The 21,792-nt window shown below is 42.1% G+C and overlaps 1 protein-coding gene across 5 annotated transcripts in view; it reads right to left on the bottom strand.

The window, feature by feature from the left end:
- Window positions 1-21,792, bottom strand: part of SYT14 (synaptotagmin 14) — a 166,096-nt gene that overhangs the window by 16,006 nt on the left and 128,298 nt on the right. For all 5 annotated transcript variants that reach the window (XM_025209305.1, XM_014521968.2, XM_014521969.2 and 2 more), the window contains 2 exons: window positions 19,693-19,961; window positions 13,199-13,648 (listed from right to left, as the gene is read on the bottom strand). In XM_025209305.1, coding sequence (XP_025065090.1) covers window positions 13,199-13,648; window positions 19,693-19,961 — 719 coding nt within the window. The remainder of the gene's footprint in view (window positions 1-13,198; window positions 13,649-19,692; window positions 19,962-21,792) is intronic.

Below are 21,792 nucleotides of genomic sequence, written 5' to 3'. Positions count from 1 at the left end.
ATAGCATTTAATACATACAAAGAAATAAAAGTTAATTCTTTTTTCCTCGTTTAACCAGTAAAAGAAAACAAGGACAGCAGGTGTAGGCAACCCCTGGCACAGGTGCCAGAGCATGTCACGTGAAGGCATTTTGCTTGGTAAGCACACCAGGGAAGGGGGTACACGCATGCCTCGTGGCTCCCCCGCTGTCTGCCCCTGGCATGTAAACATCTTACAAGTTGAGGTTGCAGGTGTTTTTGGCATTCTGCTCAAAACTGTTGCTGACCCCTGAAGTACAGTGTTGGTGTTGCAGCACCTGACTTGTGGGGAATATTTTCTAATCATCTGGACCTTAAGACTAGGGCTCATAAATGATTCTCTTGGGGACTCAGTCCTGCATTTTTCCCCAGCAGCAAACAGAGCTAATGGTGTGAAGTTAAACAGCAACATTTTGTCCCCTGAAAAGCATCTCTTTGTAGCTCTCATGCATCTCCTGCAATTGAGAATGACAGCAGAGGTGTAGCAAGGCAGCTCTGTGCCCTAGGCAGTGACAGCACACAGGGCAGTGCTGGCTGCTGCACTGTCAGTGCAGACAGCAACTATTTTTGTGCCCCTTGAAAGACAGTGTCCATGGTTGCTGCCCTAATTGCCCTCCCCCATTACTGGATGACAGAGTCAGGGTGTGAGAGGTGCACACATGATAGAAAAGGCCAGTATATGACAAACAGCCTCTTCCACAAATCCCACATTTGTGTGCTCTGAAATGAGCCCCCTGCCATTGTCATTCTTTTTGCCTTATGTACTTTTCTGTCTTGCAAACATGCCCCGGTTATGGACCACATGTATCTTTAGGTGTGATGCATCTCACTTTTTGCCCACTTTTCAGCAGTCTAAGACTCACAGGCCACATCCTGTGATGCACCAAAGATTCACAGGCCATGACATGAGCGTGGACATTTGATTCCCTGGGGACAACTAGCGGTGGGACACCTTGTGCTGCTGCTGGCTGTCCTGGGGGAACGCCTTTGCCACGTGCCCCCGGTGCACAGCAGGTTACCCCAGGTAAGGTAGGGGAGGCTGGGGACAGCACTACTGGGCTGGCTCTAGCAGCCTTACCTAGGGTCTTGGGGGCCTTCTGGGCCTACAGCAGCAACGATCCTGCAACTCAGAGCATGGCTGGCAGCTGAAGCATGGCTTTGGCCAACCAGTTTTGAGCAGCACGTGCGCACCACTCTGCGTTTTTTTTTTTTTGTGCAGGGTTTTTTTTGATTCCTGGATATCCAGGGGTCAGAAAAACCTACCACGCTGCTCCTTTGCAGCATGGAGAACAGCTGAATGTGCGGTCTGGGGTGCCACATATCGCATGGCCACACTCGTCTGAACGCAGCCACAGTGGTCAACTGGTATATTGCTTTGTGCCAGATGCCACTGGAAAGCATGCTTCAAGTGCTTCCTAAGGCAGCCATGCTTCTTTTGCCAAGTTCCAGCTCACCATAAAGCAGCTGCTCAGGCATTTAGGGCATTTTTACATATGCTTTGGGATGCGGCACTTGGCGCTTTAATTAGCAAGCCATGCTCATTAAAAGCGCCCGCACATCATGTGTATCAGCATCCTCGCACTGAAAAAAAATGGTGGCGGAGCGCTCTGAACTAAAGCCGATCAAACATGTTTTATTTCAAAGCATCCTGCCACCATTCTTTTAGCACGGGGGCACTGATACACGTGATGTGGAAGGCTGCCGGAGTGCGTTAATTTCCACGCTCCAGAAGACTCGATTAACCGAGTCTGCTCCAATGCGCTGCATTTCCCGCGAGTCTGAGCAGGCTCCCCACACATCTGTAGGACCCCTTATATATTATCCAACTCTGTGTGTCCAGCACAATGCTTACTGAGTCGTCACAATGAATGCTTTGATACTCAAACGTTTACAGCACACTGCAAAACCTCAGCACTTGACATTCTATCACATCCATTACCTTAAGGTAAGATATGCAGGAATAACTGGTACAGTCTCCCTAGCTGCTAGGTATGCATTCTTTAGGTTGTTATAGAAAAATAGGAAGGAGGTCTGGAAGGCACTTCAGGTCATCTAATCCAGGGGTCAGCAACCTTTACAAACTATGAGCCAAAACAACCTGGCTCCAAGGCCAGCATGGGCTGGGTGGCTTCAGTGACATGTCAGCAGCCAAGAGGTAGTGGGTGTGTGGTTTGTCTGCACCCAGGCAATGGTCAAGCTGCTGAGAGCTCGACCCATGCTGCTGCCACTTCTCCCAGCCCCCTGCTCCCCAGCTGTAGCACAGTTGAAGCTTCTAGCCGGTGAAAAACTGAGCTGGGGACAAGCAGCTGGAACCTGCTTCTGCACTGCTGCTGATTTTCCTTCCACTCTTCCCTTGCCTCTTGACTGCAGCATGAGTGCAACTGAAAGCTACCCAGCCCTGGCTCATTTCCCCACCAGCTGGAAGCTGCACTCATGCTACAGCCAGGGAATGGGGGTCAGGGAAAAGCAGCAGCAACGTGGGCACAGCTCCCAGGTGCCCAGCTCCAAAATAGGTGCAGGCAGGGGCAAGGTTTTCTGGCTCCACAGGCCAGATCCAGCCTGCTGGCTGTATGTTGCTGACCCTTGATTTAGTCCAACCCTCTGCTCAGGCAGGATCATCCCTATAAAAGTGTTTGTTGAACCTATTCTTAAGAGCCACACAAACAACCCTCCCACACAACAACCAGGCACAATGTTTGAAACATCAAAAACACCCTAGCACCAGCAGGAGGTCCAAGTGTCACATCCATACAAGAGAGGCATCAATATCATTCCAAATACAATATCACTTATCCAAATCCAGGTCCACATCATCTCATCAATACAAGTACAGGATGCTTCCAAGATAGGTTAACTCAGGAATGATGGGTTCCTGAGTTGGGTTCATTTCTACCTATCATGACATGTTTTGTTTTGTTTTTTTCCAGAAGCTAATTGGTACAGTACCTTGGGGTTTCTTCAAGATTATAATTAGCCTAAAGCTGGCTGCACAGGCAGCAAAGTAGCTCTCCTCAGCACATGCTGCCAAATGCATAATTGTTAGTTTATAAGATGGTCCATTTGGTGAGCATAGATCCACTCAGTCTGGAGCATGGATCAGCAATCTACCAGCCAGGGGCTGGATCTGGCCTGTGAAATTTTATCCATCCTGTGAAGCCAGACACCTCAGTGGCAGGGGCTGGCAGCAACTGATGCTAGAGGAAGTGTGCTGGTAGCAAAGGAGTGGCAGGGGAAGCAATAGCTGAGTTGCACATATGACAGTGGTGAACGTGTCAGAACTGCAGTGGCGGAGGGGGGAATTACTGGCAAGGGAGGTGGCAGCAGCCTGCATTCTGACTGAGCTTTTTTTTTTGCCCCCCCCGTCACTGTTAAAAGACTACTGACCCCTAGCCTAGAGAGACCGAACAATTTCCAAGTAGTGCAGAAATGTATTTCAGAATCTACCAGAATGTCAATGTTTGTTACAGCTGCAAAGAACAGAAAATAAAATTGGCCAAGAATGTGTCTCTATTTCACTCCACTCTGACAAGGGAAAGATTTGGATAAACCACAGTCAATCCCAACTCAGCCATCCATGTAATGTACACATCCCAATGGAATTTTTCATGTGCTAGCTAATAGCATGTTCAGTCCTTTCAAGTGTGAGGTGCTTCTGGGGATGTGCAAAAATAGAACTTCAAGACATCTGGGGATTTTTAATGCTGAAAATTAAGGCACCTATGGACTTCAGGAGCTTCCAAGGTTAGGCAAGGGCTGAGTGGGGATTCTGAGGATTTCAATTTTGTACTATGGTGTTTAAATCCTACTTAAGTTCCATGTTAGGTGCCTAAGTCCTTTTGTGGATCTGGCCCTTATCCTGTCTCAGTTCCCCACCTGTAAAGTGGGGACAACAGCACTTCAAAGCAATGTTGTGATCATTCATGTATTTATTCTCACTTTTTTTTTGCTAGGGCAATAATGCATCATGCAAGTATTGGAAAACTTCAGAAAAACCGTTCTAGAAATCTTCTCTATGGTCCTATATGACGTATACCAAACCTCCATAGAGCAGGGAGAGAAATGTGGATAATATAAAGCATTTGTTGTTACGGAGAGAAACAGTTAAGTAAGGAGAATATCTTCCAATGTTTTATATGGTTTGTCAGCAACTCATACCTCTCCTGAACACAATAACTAGCTGCTGGCTTAATGCTAATCCTCCAAAGTCACCAAAAACGACAGACAGGTAGGAGCTTTCACCTCTTTGTTTCATGTCCCTCAATACTGTTGTGCCCAGAGGAGGACAAATCTAGCTTTTTCCAGGGCCAAGGGGCAAAATCTGAGCGTACATAACAATTCAGGAAATCCTCCAGATGGTACAAAATACATCAATTAATCATGATATGTTTTACACAGGTAGCTCCCAGGAAGCCAGTTTAACCTAAAAATAATGAATGGCACTGACTGCTACTTAACTGGGACAGCATTTGCATACATTTTTTGTATCTGGAACACATTCAGCAGAGGCAAGGAGTTAAGCAATACTTAAACCTAATGTTAAATATGTATGAAATAAACTTCTCTATTTTAGTATGGCTGTTTCCATATAGCAGTTATACGAAGAAGGTGAAATCCTGTGAATATAGTTTATACTCTAGGCGGGTTTTTTTCTAGTACAATCCACTGTCGTTTTAAAACTTTTCAGACTTAAAAATGACTTCTCCTGGTTGACTGGACACCAGGGTATTACAGTTCTGAAAAATATTATGATTTTTATGTAGGAAATCACTAACAATTTCAAAACCATAGGAAGACAACTTCCCAGCACATGATGAACTACCACATATACTCACATACCGCACTCAATTTCCCCCCCCAAATCTGTCCATCAAAATTGTGCCTTAAATGGGGAAGCTGTTTTCCTTCACTGGAACAGAAGCATGGAGGAACAGAAGCATGGAGATGCTGCTACGAAAAGGTTGCCAGCTTCTCTCTCAGGCAGCAAGTACGTGGGGTAGAGTCCAGTGTTAATCCTTTCACAGCTACTCTCAGACTGGCAGCAGTTTTTGGTTTAGCAGCCAAACCGAGCAGCCAAAAACACTTGCCAATTTGAAAGCGGCTGTGAAAGGATTAATGCTGGATGCTATCCCTCCTGCTTGCTGCCTGAGAGAGAAGCTGGCAGCCTTATTGCTGTCCTGGTTTTCTATGAAAATGCCATGACTTAAGAAAAATCTTTTGTTCTGTATTCTGCCTTCCATAAACAAGATGCGCGTCTTATTTGGAAGGGGTGGGGGGATGAGAGAAAATACAGTGAATTCTGAAATGGCCGAGGACTAAAAGAAGCTTTGCAACTGACTTCAATGGACTCAAGAATTCATCTTGCATCTAGGCAAAACCTCAGAGAGATTTTTTAAATATGGTTCTCTTCTGCCAGATACTTGCATACAGACCTATCTGAGGTCTGGCCTACAGCTTTTGCATTGATGTGGAACTGATACTTCTGACTCACTACTGGATCCAGTCATGTGAAACCAGATGTAGAAGCAAACTATGAGCATGTCAGGAAAGGGAAAAGTTGGATGCCAAGCACTGAAATTGGACCAGCACGTAGATAGATCCATTGGAAGCTGCCAGTTGGAGATGGACCACAGTACAAAGATAAGCCTCTGAACAAAGTGACTTAGAAGCTGGCAATGAGACAGGAACAGGAATTAGAAAGCATAGCCTCAGATAGATCCCTATGCAGTTCCATTGCTACCTCTGGCAGAGGAGGACCATAAGCATAAGTATCAAAGTTATTCATTTTAGGCCTCTCATTCTAAGAGGCTTTTTAATAGAAGTTCAAATTGTTAAGAGTTCAAAGTTATTAATATTAAAATGTAAACACCTTTAGTGTCCTGTAGCATTAGCCTATACAAGCAAAGGTTTTCAGTGATAAGATACAAATGAAGGCAATGATCCTGTAAACATTTAAGCACATGTTTAACTTTAAGAACCAGAGTAGTCCCAGCAATTTCAATGTAGATAAAGTATAAAAATAGCTTCCATTTATGAAATTACAGTATGATAAAACTAGTAGAGTATATGCTGTTCCTATTATGATTCCAGCTGATTTAGACTTTTAATCTGCAAAAATTTAAGCAGTATATAAATTTATGCACAGAAGTTTCCAACTCAGGAAAACATTCTTGTTCAAGAAGGTCTGTAAACAGATGCTTACCGCTTTCCTGAAGTAAGGCCTAACTCAGTGATTCTCAACCAGGGTGATGTGGCACCCTGGGGTGTCCTGCGATCCTTTTAAGTGTGCCAAGGAATTTTAGCACTGTTAAGTGTGCAAATATGATTCATGTGATAAACCAAGAGATTTCAAATAGGAACCTACAGTGTTAAAAACATCCTGCCCTGTTGTTATCTTCTTGAATTCTTTGCAGCAGAAAAAACTGCTGTTATATGTCAGTAGACAAAAAATGAATGAAAACTAAGGGATGGTATTTTCTGAGGGGTGCCTTGAGTCAAAAAAGGTTGAGAACAACTGGCCTAACTAAACTTACTAGTCATGGAAATAAAGTTAAGTGTTTAACTTTAACGTTTAAATTTAACTTTTGCAGAGTTGAAGCCTATATCAGTTTAAAGCATAATTATGATACCAAATATTTTACTGTTATTACCTTTCTGTAACTTCAGTTCATGAAGCTTTTTTTTTTAGTAATTTTTAACACTCTAAATGTTGCCCTGCTTTCTATTTGTATATCCCAAAGAAAGCCTTTTGTCCATGACATTCTGTATTAATAACATTATTCATATTACGTGTGGAATGCTTTTGATTTTTGATTTGTGGAATGCAATTGGGTTAAAATAAAATTCAAATTTTCAAATTCAAAAATTCAATGTTTAAATAAAATTTAAAATAAAATTCTCATAATGGCTAGAATGAGAACTTCTCATTTAAAAAATCCTTTGTTTTTTGCTTTCAAGAGAACAAGCTGAAATACAAAGCAAAAGACAGCTTATTTTGTCATGCACAAAACACTATGAAGGAATGACCAAATGAAAATGCAATTCATTCACTCAGTATTGCCAAAGAACTAAAACGTTTATATACAGCTTTAATGTAGCAAATCTCTTTAAATTTCCATCCTTAAATTTGAAATGGCATTACATTAATTTATCTATGCATATTTTTCTAACAAGAACAAATACAATACTATTCAAAGGTTAGTTTTGTTTCCAAATGTAAGACATTGATAACGTTATAAAATTAAATAACCCAAATGAATTTATACAAGGTCTGTTCAAAAAGTATAGAGACTAAACGTGTATTTGTGGTACAAAGTATTGGGTGGGAGGCATGGCTTTGCTGAACATGTCTGGGCATGTTGGGACTCCTCTGGACAGGTTTGCAGCTCATGGCGTTTCCCCAGTTTTCCGTGGCTAGTGGTTGAAGTAAAATAGTTTGTGTCTCGCCTCACCTTTTGTTATGTCAGTGTCCAGAACAATGCATGTACATTAAATTTTTCATGGGGGGGGGGGGGGGGAAAAAATTAAAAAAAAAAAAAAAACCCAAAAAAAAAAAACCAGGAAAACGGCAAGTGAAACATCTGAATTACTTAAAACAGCATTTGGCAATGACACTGTGAGCTGTGCAAGAGTTTTTGAATGGTACCGTCAGTTTAAAGAATGCTGATCATCGGTTGAAAGTAATGAGCATTCCAGATGCTCTTCAGCATCACAAAATGATGAAAATATGGCAGCGGTTCGCAGTTTGGTTCGAAATGATACGCAATTGACTGTCCGAGAGATAGCAGAAGTTAGACTCCCTACACTGGCTCTGCCCTCTAAGCCAGGTGATCTGTTGTGGGCTGGCAGAAAGACATGGGGTCACAAAGCCACATTTTTCATCCTGGATCATTCCTTGGCCTACTTTTTTTTATGTAGCACCCAATTAACTTGTGAAATTCACTGTCACAGGAGGTGGCAGAGGCAAATGGCATAGCCAGGTTAAAAAAGGGACTGAATAAATTCATGGATGATAGATCTGTTAATGGCTATTGAACAGAATGGTTGGTAATATTTCCTCTGGTATATCTAAACCAATAAGTGGTGGATGCCAGGGAGGGTATTGCATAGGGTATTGACAGATCACTCTAGAGATATCTGGTTCAGCACTTTCCCTCTAGCATCCACTTCTGACACTAGAGACAGAATGCTGGGACAGACAGACCATTGATGTGGCACATCTGTTGTTCTCCCATGGAGGCGGTGGGAGGGGCTGCAGAGGCAAGTGACCCCAGTTACTGACATGCAAGTTCCCAGAGGAGCAACTGCAGTGGTGGGGGCAGAGAGGGAATAGAAGCTGGAATGAACTGATGCCCCTGCCACCCTCACCTGGCACCAGCTTCTGCACCTCCCCTATCATCCACATCCCACCTCCTTCAGGGTTCTGATGACCCACACCCAAGTTCTCCAATCTGCCCATTAAACGACCCCTGCCAGCATCAAACACTGTGCACCACTGCTGTCCACCCTGCCACCCAGTGAGATCTTTTCAAGGGTGAGAAATAAATTAGTTTCCAAAATGGGGTGCCACTAAATTCAGAAAAGTTATGGAGGGGGTGCTTGAGTCTCCAAAGGTTAAGAAGTATTTCTCTAATGCATTTTTTCACAGTATAACAGGGGAAGAGCTTGATTTTGGGTAGACTGACACATTAATACTAAGCAAAATTTATGAAACAGAGATGAAGGTAACTGAAAGGGATGTCCTTCATTAATATTTTTTCTAGTTTGTCCCAACTCCCAATCTCAGAAGGACAAGTAATAGCAGACTTGGACCAAACCTTGGATGAAATCTTCCCTAATTAGTGAGAATGAGAGTAATTTTTTTCTGAATTTCAATTTTTGACAAAATTCTACTTCCTCCTGAACACAGCTTCAGAGCTTTGTTTCCCTTTCCTGCCTTTTCTCACTATCTGTGCAATCACTGATGTCTGTTGTTGCAGAGAGGAAAGAAAGAAAGCCAAAATATACTCAAACGTCCTTAATCCTCCTGACCAGTCCCCTCCTCACTCTATGAACTACTCCCACACACAATGGAAAGAATCAAAGGGCAAAAAATCTTGCTGCTTTTCTACCATTACGACCATTCAAGGAACAAAAATATGACTAAGTGATCTCAACTATGCAGTGAATCCAGTTTACAGACAATCAATGAACTAACATTTGTTTGCATAAAGCATTCATTGTAATAATGAACAATTTGTAATGCTCAAAACCTGTTCACAATATGGAAAAGGGGGCAATATTTGTCAATTAAACTGTTTTCCATGAATAGTTCACCCAATTCTAATTAAGTCTGCTAGTGATGCCCCATATGATTTGTTCAGGTTGTGTTAAATCTCATGGCCTGGGGATCACCATATGTTTTGCTGTTTGAAAATGATCTGCTTTGGCTTTTACAGCTATCAAGTAAACTACAGAGAAGGGTAAGAAGTGGAGATAAGCTGGGTTCTCCTGGGACCCCGCTGCTAGCTGATTAAGCACATCAGAAAGACAGGAATTGTACAGTGAAACATGCAGCTCAAGGTCAGAACTAGATGAGTCAAAAGCACTGACAAAAGGCTAACCTGCTAGGGCTACAAGGACCTCTCTCAAAAGGTACTATATGAATAGAAATGTGCATCTGAAACTGGATTTAAAAAGTAAACACGCGGCTGAAAATCTTCAGGTCTGAAATGGAGAAAATTAACTCAGAGTTTCTGTGTTAGAATGTAAGATCCGGAGGGAAAGAAAAGAACTCTAGAAGAAGCATGTACTGCAAAATAGAGTCAAAGCACAAGGAAGATGTGAATCCAAATAATGAAAGGCAAAAAGAAAAGAGCATAATATAATATCTTAGCATCTGCAGAAGTGTGCACGCGTGTGTGTGTGTGCACGCATGCATGAGCGCTCTGTTAAATATTATAATCAATAAACACGGCATCTTGCCTTATCCCCCCCCTCATAAGGTCTCGCTCATCATTTGAGCAACTAGTTATTTGTGCAACAACCTGAATCCAAGATGACCTCATTATAGACTTGGAAAATTTATAAATCTGTTACAAATTTTCCTAGGGTTGGTAAGCTGGTCAACTGACTTGTCAAATACTGTCAATTTGACCAGTCAATTGACTGCATATTTTTGACTGGTTAAAGACTGTAGTAATTAAAAAAAAACAAAAAACAACACACATTTTTTTTTGTTGTTTTCTTGACAGAAATACAATTTTTTATTTTTTTTAACATATTTCTTAAGGGAAAAATTGTGTATTTTCTATGCATTATTTGGACCTATTGGCAATTTATTTATTTATTTATTTTTACAAATTTTGAGCAATGTTTGACTGAACGTTATTTGACCAGTCAAATATGCAACCCTACATTTTCCATGTGTATAATCCAATTATTGGAGGGTCATCATAAATTCATCCCCACCACCACAGCAACTGGGAAAGCTATGGCAGGGAGGTGAATCAGGCAGTGGGGGGAGGGGGTAAGCAGCTTGATCCCTGCCCTTTGACTTCCCATGCGTTGCCTTTTGCTGTCTGCCCCCCTGCCCTCTGTGGCCTCTGGCCCCGCCCTGCCTTCCCCTCCACACTCAGCCTCAGGCCCCTGCCCCCACTTTCACTCATCTCCCTGCTTTCTGCAGCCTCTGCCTACCCTCCACTCTCAAATCTCCCCCCACCTCTGCCACTTACCCTTGCTCTGGCAGACTCTGACCCCACTCCAGGCTGGGGAACGAAGCACATTTGTACTTGGCCCCAGTGCAACTCAGTAGTAGCAGCAGCAGCTGCAGCTGAGCCCCAGACCTGGTGGCAGAGCTGCCATGTCCCCAGCACTGCAGGAACGAGGTTGGAGCTACAGCATGCTTTATCCATGCCCCCGGCTAGAGCAGGGCTGGGACAAAGGTAAGTGGTGGGGCAGAAGTGGGAGGAAAGACAGGGCAGAGGGAAGGTGGCAAGGGATAGCAGAGGTGGCCCAGAGGTAGGAGCCACAGCAACTGCCTGCCCCTCTGCCACCTCATACTTGATTCCAAAACAAGGGAGTTCCACCCCAATGTTATATGGGGGAAAAGCTTCATTTTGGAATTGAGTAAATACAGTAACAAGCTGATAAATACAGCCCTACCATGTTCTGTAGAGCCACTATATAGATGGTCATATAGGTCCGAGCAACATGAAACAGAAGCCTTAAACATGACGCATGGAGAAATTTATAATGGCTGAGTAAACACCAACTTCTAAAATGATCAATGTGAATGATCAGTATCAGGCTTAACTGATTTGATTCAAACTGGTTTATGCAATGTCTGTCCCAGACCCCTTGCTGGTTTAAGATAAACCAGACACTCCCAGCATCCCGGCATGCTCTCTCGGCTGGGTAGGGCTCTCTGCTCCACACCAGGGCTGGCTTCTCCCCTCTGCTCCCTGGCTGCAGGTCCCCTCCCTCCCCTATACCATTCCCTGCTAAGCAGGAATTCCCCCCCTCCTCTGTGCCTTTCTGAGGAGGTGTCTGTGTATTAGCTACCAGACCACATGCTGGCTATGGTTGGTGCTGAACCAACAGTAAGAATCGATAAGTAGTTGGTAATGTTCCTCTGTTGTTTTTTTAATTGGGTGATATACACTGTTATCAATTCCCTGCTGGGCGAATCAGAGCTCCTGCTAGAGCCTGGCTACACCCTCCTCAGCTCCATGCTGTGGAAAGGAAGGCTGCTCTAGCACCCTCTGGCTTCTAGCCTGAGCCACTGAAGGCATGTACCTGCATTTTTGGGATGTCAGTCCAGTTACAAAACTGATTTAGCTGACGCAGGTTAGATTAACCTGCAAATATTGAATCAATTCAGACTCAGGCTTTTTGAATGTGTGTCCCTAGTATAAAAGACAATGTGAACTAAAATGTTTCTTGGACACTCCAGATGCTGCATTAAGCACCTTTAACTAATACTTGATGCACATACCTGCAAATGCTGTCTAGTCAGTACCATTCAGATCACAGCTAAGAAATCAACATATTTCTGAAAGGAGAATGTCCTGGGGAGTGAGAAACTTAAAAACTGAATTCTTCACAGTGAGATGATTGGCACAGAGATAGAAGATAAAAGATCATTATGCCTGCTCAACAGCACACACAAAATGTCTATGTACCAGAAAAGCTATTCATGAAGTATTGCAAGAGCTGCTACCTCTTCTACAAGAAAACTCTCTTTATGGAAGTAAAGAAAACTGATCATTTAGATGCCACATTCTGGATTACGTAGCAGACCAGTTGTGATAATTTCATGTGTACCACAAATACTTGCTATTAGCATATAGAGATGCAACACTGAACCCCCCTACACAGAATATATACTTGATACAGAATTGATCAAAATAAAAGGAATGTATTATTCAGGTACGTGCTGATTTTTTATTTGGTAACTTCAAATGCTTTAAAATACAGTTCAAAACAAAACAGACTAGCCCCAAGGTATGACAGGTTTGGTTCTGGATTTATAGCCTACCTAGAAGTGGGGTTTACAAATTCTAAGTTGTCCTTGCGGCTCCCCAAACTTAAACAGTTATTGCCCTGCTTCTAGGACTCAAAGGACAGTGGAAAACTGAAATACATTTCTATTTAGTTTGATCTGAACCATTTTCCTCCTTTTTTCTTTGGTTCAGCCACAGAGCCAAACCTATTAATAATTCACATCTTCCTACTTCAAAATTTTTAAAACACAAGTTCAGGCCCCTTCAAGTTTCCCATTTTCTTTATCTATGGCAAAACATACACACCGTATAACAAATTGGATCTAATCAAAATGGAAAGCAGTAGAAAATACAGATTTTTTTAAATGAAAATGTACTGATTAATAGGATGTCTTACAAAAATCATACATCTGATTTCAAGGTGTTACAGTGATTTTACCCTACTCCTCATAGAAAGAACATTTGTACTGTGGAAGTTACAAATTAAAATGTAAAACTATGGGCAGCCTTTATAGGTGACAAATAAATGCAGTGATAGTAGCTATTTTGATGTTTGAATCTGTAAGAAAACTATTATTTTGCATAAGTGCACCAGGGAGAAAAAGCTAGTAGATGCACCGACTATAAATATACACAGTATTGTTACTAAATTCAGGACAATATATATAATATATACTTAACTCTGCTTTGTTTAATACTCACAGAAATACTGTAAGAAGGTTCCAAGATCACTGGTACTGACATCTTCCCTTGAAGATTCAATTTTGTTAAGTAAAAAATCTTTTCCCCCACAATCCTCTCTTTTTTCACACGACGTACACTGTACAGTCTAAAACGAACTGCGTAATTCCCAATCATCTCAGATTCAACATGATTAAATTTGAATGTCTCAGTGAAGACAGGGCATGGTCCCCGCTGGATGCTGGTTTTTGCTCTCTGTTTCTTTATAGGTAGAAGAACTAGGTGTACTTGCCATGAGTTTCCACCTGTCCTGTTATATGTTGGTATGTCTGTGACAGCTGTCACTGTTACCAGAAGCTTCTGTTCTTGTGAGTCATAGTCAAAAGTCACATCCAGTGTGCCATATTTAGCTACTGGCTCAGGATCAAAAGGTTTAGGAAGCTGTGAAGATGATCCTCGAGCTGACATATCCTAAAGAAAAATAGAAATGCTTCTTATTTATTTATTTTTGGTATTTTATTACATCTAACATGGAAATATATGGCTTTTTCTAAGAACATGATTTGACTAGGATCTTTCTGTTCTTTTCATAAACAAGATAATTAAACATCAAAACAAAAAAACAGAGGCAGTTGACTTACAGCCAAGAAAAAACAAGTTACTTCTAGTTGGCCAAAACAGACAAAACCCAGGAGGGAAGAAGAAAAGCAAAAGTTAGAAATAAATAAAGTGCTGTTGATGACATTTTTTCTAGCTCCACAGAGTTAAAATACATAACAATTCATTGTGAAATACAATCCTAATATTTGAGTCCAGTAGGAAGATTTTCACAATTAAACAAAAAAAATCCAACCACTTGTATTAATAAATGAGATTTAACATATTAACAGTATTGATATCTTATTTGATGGTCAGAGAAAACAGAGAAATGGACATGACTAGAACTAGCAGTTGTCCATACTCAATGAAAAGTGTACATGTGCACAACTGAGCTAATATGGCCTATTAATGTAAGTATGTAAAAGCTTGATCTACCATATAGTCCTAAATTAATTATTATGATGCTCATTTTTAAAGTCCCCAAGCTACTCTTCAGCTGTTCCCTTCAGGTATGAATGGAAATTTTAATATATAATTATATGGGGAGGACATACTGCTAACTTTAAACTTCAAATAAAATATTTTAATGCTATGTTTATGCAGTAAGCTTTTCTTCAAAAATGGAATAATTTCTTCTACCTAAGGTTAAGAGTAATTTGAATTTACTGTTTTTATATTGTATTGGTACTGTAGTGCTAAGTTACAAATACATTCTAGCTATGGAGCATGAATTAAGGCTGTATTTTTTTTACTTTATTTTTCATGGATCAGCATGTCAGATTTCATGGAACGTAACAGGATCACTGCCTTGTGGCCTCTCTAAATCCCCCCCTCCGCCACCCCTCTATGATGCAAAAAATGTTTCAATACATACATGAACAGATAAAACTTCTCTCTTTACTATGTGATTTGAGAAATTTCATTTCAGAGTTGTCAAGAATAGGGATAATGTGCATGAATCCCTCATTCAAAAGCACAACAGTTTCTCAGTAAAATCAGCCTTATGGAACTCCTACTGCAGAGGACTTTATTCTGATGTGGCATAATAGACAGATGAAAACCCTTGCATGTAGACCTTTGTATTTATCAGAAAATAAGAGTATATGTAGCCCAGAAAGTGACTAACTGCCACATGTGTCAAATCACTTGTTTAGGAGAACCATGGATGTTTTAGGGCCCTACTACATGTTTAAATTAAAACTGGAGAGAAACCAGCTATAGAATTGTTACACATTTTCAAGAACTAACTTGTAGCTGGCTGGCTCTTTTCATAGCTAGATAGTCACTTTTATCATGTGATACAGTAAAATCTTTGTTATCTGGCATCTCTGGGGTAAGGGGATTGCCTGTTATGTAAAAATTCTGGTTATCTGAAATAACCTGGCAGGGGTTTTCAGATAACATGAAGCAGGTGAGGGCGGGTGATGGCTGCATGTGGGGGGGTGGGGGGGGGCAGGAGAGCTTTCCCCTGGCCTCTCCCCACCGCATTGTCTGGCCAGCTGGACAACCGGACATTCCAGTTAATGTCTCTGTAAATTCAACCCATTCTAACCCATCTGAAAACTCACCCCTTATCAACAACACTACCTGGTTCAATGACAATCCACATTTCCCAAAATGTTCCTTTGTGCATGAACAATTTATTTCTGCAAAAAATAGCAGAAAGTCCAAATTCATATAAATAATGGTCACTTCCATAGTTTTTTTTGTAGATCTGTGATGATCATAAAAATAGCATATATACTCAAATATAAGACAAGGTTTTTCCCCCCAGTCAGCATGAGGAAGAAAGTTTCTCATCTTACATTTCCATACAAAGAAACCTCATTAAATGATTGTCTATCATGAAGCTGATGCTAAAAGCAGTATGTGCTTAGTCATGGAAGCAAAATATGTAGTTGATTAAATGCAGTCAACATTGCCCATATTGGCCAAACATGCTGATGGGAACATTTTTTATTTTTGAGTGTGCGTGACTATTGAAAAAATGGACAGGCGTTCTCTCCGCAGGGAACTGGCATTGGGTCTGAAGGTACTACAATACCAGGCCAAAATAGGAAGGGCCAGAGGCAGCCCTGATACCTTTCCCTTCAAGAAAAAATGCTTGGTCTTGCCTAAAAAGGCCAAGACTACCAAAGATACATTAGTGTAACCCATCTGAATAAGAAATGTCATTGTAGTCACTCCCCTTCAACACTGACTTTTTCAAGTCATGGTGAGCTACTACATTACATGCATTTTTACTTCCTCTTCACTCAGACAGCTGAGCTATGCCTTTCCTTCCCATTTCCAATGATTCCTGTTTCTTCATCCATAGGCGCCAACTCTGTGGGTGCTCCAGGGCTCAAGCACCCACCGAAAAAATAGCAGGTGCTCAGCACCAACAACCCATAGCCATTTTGATTTTACACATTAGATTTCTGCTTGCAGAGATTAAACCATGCCCCCCCAACCCTGCAGAAATTCCACCACACTTTACCGGAAGAAGCAGCGTGTTACTTCAACACGGCTCTGCAGTGTCTGTAATTGGGTGCTTCAGTGGGACTTTTTGATGCTTTTAGCTAAAGCTGATTCAATCAGCTATTAGATAAAAGTGTCAAAAAAAGCCAGTAAAGTGACCAATCTTTACAGACGTCAGGCGAGCTGAATTGAACCCCATGATAGGCACTCTTCTGGGCATGCGCGGGGCTCAACACAGAAACGTGCCAAGTTTAAACTAAAGCATGATTTTTTTAATTTAATTTTTTACATCTGCAAACACCCACCAACAAAAACCAAAGTCAGCACCTATGTTTTCACCAGCCTTAAATGTCTGGCAAACATCACAAAACAGGGCCCCAAACAGTTTGCCCAGTATCCCTCTGTTGTCCTTTTCTTTCAGCCTGTTACATGCGATTAGCGTGGCCCTGCCCTCCATAAGGTGGAGCCAGCCCAGATTGTCCTGCACTTCACCTACATATAAAATTTTAGAAGATCCCAGGACTTCACAAGAAAACCCAGTTCCAGTCATGAGTGGGGGGCTAATTAGCACATGGATCCTTTGTGTGTGTGTGTGGGGGGGGCATATCTGGAATATACATACATACTGAGCAATGCTGAGCTATGGGGTCTCTATCGCTTGAAACACTGTTGACTGTGCTGGGGCCCACCCAATGGACAATATGGTAAATCATGAGCCTTTTGGCTTTGGACTAATATCATGCATAGTTTGTACTATATATAAGTAGGTACAAGAGTGCTGCTTACAAGGCTGTTTATGGATTACCTGTGCTAAAATTTGCAGCGTAAGTCTATGGGTACCCATAGTAATTTGCTTATGTGCAAATTACTACAGGCATATTTATTTCAAAGACAGTATTTTCAAATTTGCTCCTCACTTTCACGTGCTCAGGAAGAGCAGGGTCTGACAAAGTGGGGGTGGGGGGGTGGGAATGAGTTACAGGAGAAGACGTTGGGGGTAATGGGCAAGGGGGCTATCTGACCCCCCAGATTTTTTTTCCCTGCTGTAGAAGTTGGAGGGGGACAAATTCAAGGCAAACCTTCAATAATTGGAATTTATTACTGGAAAATTAACAAATGTATACATTTTCTGTATATAGAAACTAATTATGGGGGATCATCTTATATTCAAGTAAATATGGTAATACAGGCATAATCATGGACAGTGATCAACTTCTAAGAGACCAAAAGTAGTTTTAAGGTTATAGAACTTGGACCTCAAAACATAGTAGGTATCAAAGTTGTATTTATTGCCACTTTATTTTTTTGGAGTTGAGGGAATTATAGCCCACTGAGGGGGCTGTTTGAACAAAGCCAGAACCTGAAACGAATTTCTAATACAAAGTAAGTTTGGCTGGAAGTGTTTTCATACTCTACATCATTAACTTCAACTCAAGGTCTGATACAATTAACAGCTAAATAAATGTAAGAGTTTGGTAAAAAGCTGTTAGTATGGAAGGGTTTTTTGTTTGTTTGTTTTTTAAGTAGAACAGATTATTACATTGTTCACATAACAAAACTTACTCTAAACATGTAAAACCACACTTTAATTTCTGAACTATGATATTACTAAATATGTGACTTGTTCATATAAATTAATACCATAACTTTCCATCTCAGAAACTGGTATGTTCTGTTTTAAGAACTGACACTGTTAGCTGAGTGCACATTTTAGACATCTACAATAGATATAGTAACATTCGATTTGTAAAGAATGGAGTTCATTCCTGTAGAAGTGATATGCTACAAAAGCTGGAAAGTGCCTATCAAGGGGTATTAGGCCCTCTCAACTCACTGATTTGAAGGCAGCATGCTAGAAGTTAGGGATATTAGAACCTGGATGCTTAACCTCTTGGACTGTAAGTAGGGGTGCACCAATAAAGATTTTTTTGGCCAATACTGATGGACGATTATTAAGGAGTCATATTGGCAGATACTGATCCAATTGCCAATATGCAGCCCAGCAGCTTGGAAAGCAGCATCTGGCTGGTACGTCTGTTAGCCGGGAAGGGGCAAGGAGTAGGAAAAGGGTATGGAGGGAGCAGATCGAGGCCCCTACAGTGAAGGAGGGAATGGGAATGGGGCAGGGGCAGGCGTTGCCCAGCCGGGGGGGTGGGGAAACAGTGGGCAGGATGGAGCTGCAAGAGGCTTGTCTGGGGGTTGAGAATTCCAGAGCTGCGCACACCCCCAGAGGAGCCATGGAGGACGTGTGCCCCCCAGATCCGTGTACAGGTCAAGGGCGGGCTGCTGCTGCATGTTGGGGCTGGGGGTGGCACCAGGCTCTTCCCAGCAAGGGGGTTGGGCTGAGGCTGCACTCAGAGTGGGCAGCGGCAGCACTGGAAGGGGGACTACGGGGTGGGCTGCAGCCATCCTAAAATTCACCATAAACCCCCTGTAGAGCCACCTCACAGTGCCTGGGCCCAAATGCAGCCCTGGCCCAGCCCCAGCCCAATACTGGGCTCTTCCCACCCCTCTTCCCACCACTGGGAAGAGCCCAGTGCTGCCCCCAGTCCCAGCCCGCAGCAGTAGTCCACCCTCGATCTGTGCAGAGATCCAGAGGGCACATGCCTCTAATACCTCCCCCAGGGGTGCATGCAGTGGTGGGAGCCACCCCACCCTCCACAGCATTTATTAACAACATTATTGGCCACATAAGCTAAAAAAAAAAAATTGCCAATACTGACAATTTTCCTTTTATCAGCATCAATACAATACGAACCAATGTATTGGTGCACCTCTAGCTGTAAGTTTTAAATATAAATAGCCAACTATCATAGGACAAGGGATTTTGAATAATAAAAATAAATCGATTTTCTAATGAATAATCACTACAAATTACAAAAAGGGGAAAGGAGAAGTTTACCCCAATTTTTTTACATTGCTGATGATAGAAGTATACTCAAAATATATATTTTAAAATCCAGGATTGTTTACAATGTGCTAAGATGGCAGGCTGAGCCCTAGGGCCCCCCTGTCAGTCAGGGGTGCACCAACCTGTCTCAAAATGCTGTGGTCCTAGGCATGAATAATATTAAAGATACTAAAAGAAATGTAATTTAAAATCGATTTATTGCTAAGCTATAGAATGAAAATTGCAATAAGAACAAACTGTTTCTATTTAGTCCCTTTAAATAATAATATATCACAATGCGGTTTCTATTTTTTACCTAATTATAAAATAAAAGTCATCCTGAGGAGGGGTTGCTTTCAAATTAAATACCAAAAGATATCAGCACACAAATAAACTTAAAACTACATTGCTATATTATTTCACAAAATATATTCCTCTCTTTATGGGTGATTTTTGCAATTACCACGCATTTATACTTTGTAAAATGTGTAACAAAAACAAGACAGTCTCAAAAAAATCTTACATTAAGATGCTAACTATATATGAACACTAAACTATCAGTTACCTCTGGGCTAAGGACAGCTGTACTATCACTGGGTACATCCTCTTCATATCCTTTATTATGAAAGCTTTCTATTTCATGTCCAGTGCTTCCCTCACTTGGGCACTTGTATGAACATCTTGGGCTGTTGCTACAGTGGGAAAATTCACATTTACCATCACCAACTTCAGAGGGTGTACAGGAGAGGTGAGGAGAACCACTATCATCCTGATATGGTGGAGGCTGCAGTTCATCCAGCGGAGGTGTTCTTCTCATTCTTTGAATGCAGTTTGCTGTAAATAAGGGACAATTCTTTACTTGCATATTTCCTGAATTGAAAAGATTTCTTGCATTTGGTTATTTACTGTTATCATACTTTAGAAAAAACAAAAGAATTCACATACCTGGACACAGCATTTAAAGGTTTTCAAAATAGATACGATACTCCTGAAAACATTTACTACATTAACAACCTGATACAACTCATATATTGTAAAACAATTATTCTTCAGAATCAGTCTCAATCCATTCTGCAGCAAGTCTAGTTTATTTATGCCAAAGATGTTATAATGATATAAAAGTTCTAGGCCTGGTTATGAGAGATGCCAATTCCTGCACCTGCCTTGAGTATAACCCATTTCATCTCCATATAAGTCAGCTTAATGGCCTCAATGCAGGTGGAGTGTTAAACAGTTCAAAAAATTAACCCCATTTTTTCAAGTCCTGATGGAGGACTTCTAGCTTTGAAGTGGCTGCAGCTCCTATGGGCTAGAATAACAACTGTAGTCCCTCCACATCAGCTGTGCAAAGTATGAGCAAATGGATTAATGCATATGAAGATCTGGAGTCCCCCTCCTAGCCTGCATGAAATTAAACTTAGCACACAGTTTTATCCAGCAAGTAATGAAGAACTTCCTTTCCATGGCTCATAGGGAATGCATTTAACCCCCTGAGCAGCTGCTCAGCCTCTGTGCAGAACACTGGGGCAGTTCTCACACAGAAGAATGTACCCACTGAATTTAACATGATAAATACCTTCTCAGGAACAGATTCCATTAGCTATTAAGGCCACAGACTTAAACTTGAGTATCTAGAAGTTAGAAATTCTGGTCTAACCACCAAAGCACACCAAAGTCAGCCAAAAGACTCCTGACTTTAGTGGGCTTTAGATAATGGCTCAATTTTGCTCAGCACCCTTGTATCTTCTGCTTCCACTGACACCGAATCAACAGATGGAATTGTTGCTCAGTGGGCATGACTACACAAGATGCTTACTGCAGAGTACACTAATTAGCTCTGCAGTAAATGTCACGAGTCTACATGTGCGCCCCTATTAGGCTGGGGTAAACTAATTAATAGGGCTGTGCAAAATGGCTGTGTCTTGTTTCAATTTCAGATTCAGCCATTTCAGAAGACAGTGATTCATTTCAGTGTTTCAGATCACTGCTCCATTTCGATTTGGCTGAATCTGTTTCAGACTTTCGACGTTGTTTCGGAGATTCGGATTGGCCAGGGAGAGGCAGGCCATTTCCCCTTTGGCTCCTGTGGCCTTCCCCTGCCTCCCCCCAAGTGCGGGGAGCCACAGGAGAAGCCCCCATGGCTGCTCTGCCCTGCACCATCCCCCACCCGGCCTCAGCCTAGTCCCGGCACTTTAAAAAATTTAAAAAAATTAAAAAATAAGCCCTGCACTCACCAACTCTACCAGTGGGGATCAAGGCCTCTGAGGGCTCATGGCAGAGCCCCACCCCACCACACATGCTGTGCAGGGCAGTGGGGGACAGCAGGGATTGACACCCCTCCCCCCCACACACGGCAGCTGCCCAATGCAAGTGCAGCTCAGCACAGCAGGGCACTTCGGGTCTCTGCATACTGTCTGGAGACTGGGGCAGCTCCATGTGTCAGCTAGAGCCCGGCACCACTCAGTCCCAACGGTCCAAGCTCCCAGACAGCACCCTGCCGAGCCACACTGCACCCGTGCCATGGGGCAGCTGCTGTGCAGGTACCGGGGGGGGGGGGGAGCGCGATCCTCACTGCCCCACGCTGTGCAGGAGGACTATGCCACAAGTCCTCAAAGGCCCCGATCCCCACTGCTGCAGCTGGTAAGTGCAGGGGTTTTTTTGTTGG

This window comes from Alligator sinensis, unplaced genomic scaffold, assembly GCF_000455745.1.
Source record: "Alligator sinensis unplaced genomic scaffold, ASM45574v1 scaffold633_1, whole genome shotgun sequence".
In the NCBI taxonomy this organism is placed as follows: domain Eukaryota; kingdom Metazoa; phylum Chordata; order Crocodylia; family Alligatoridae; genus Alligator; species Alligator sinensis.
This window is presented reverse-complemented; position numbering and strand designations above follow the sequence as displayed.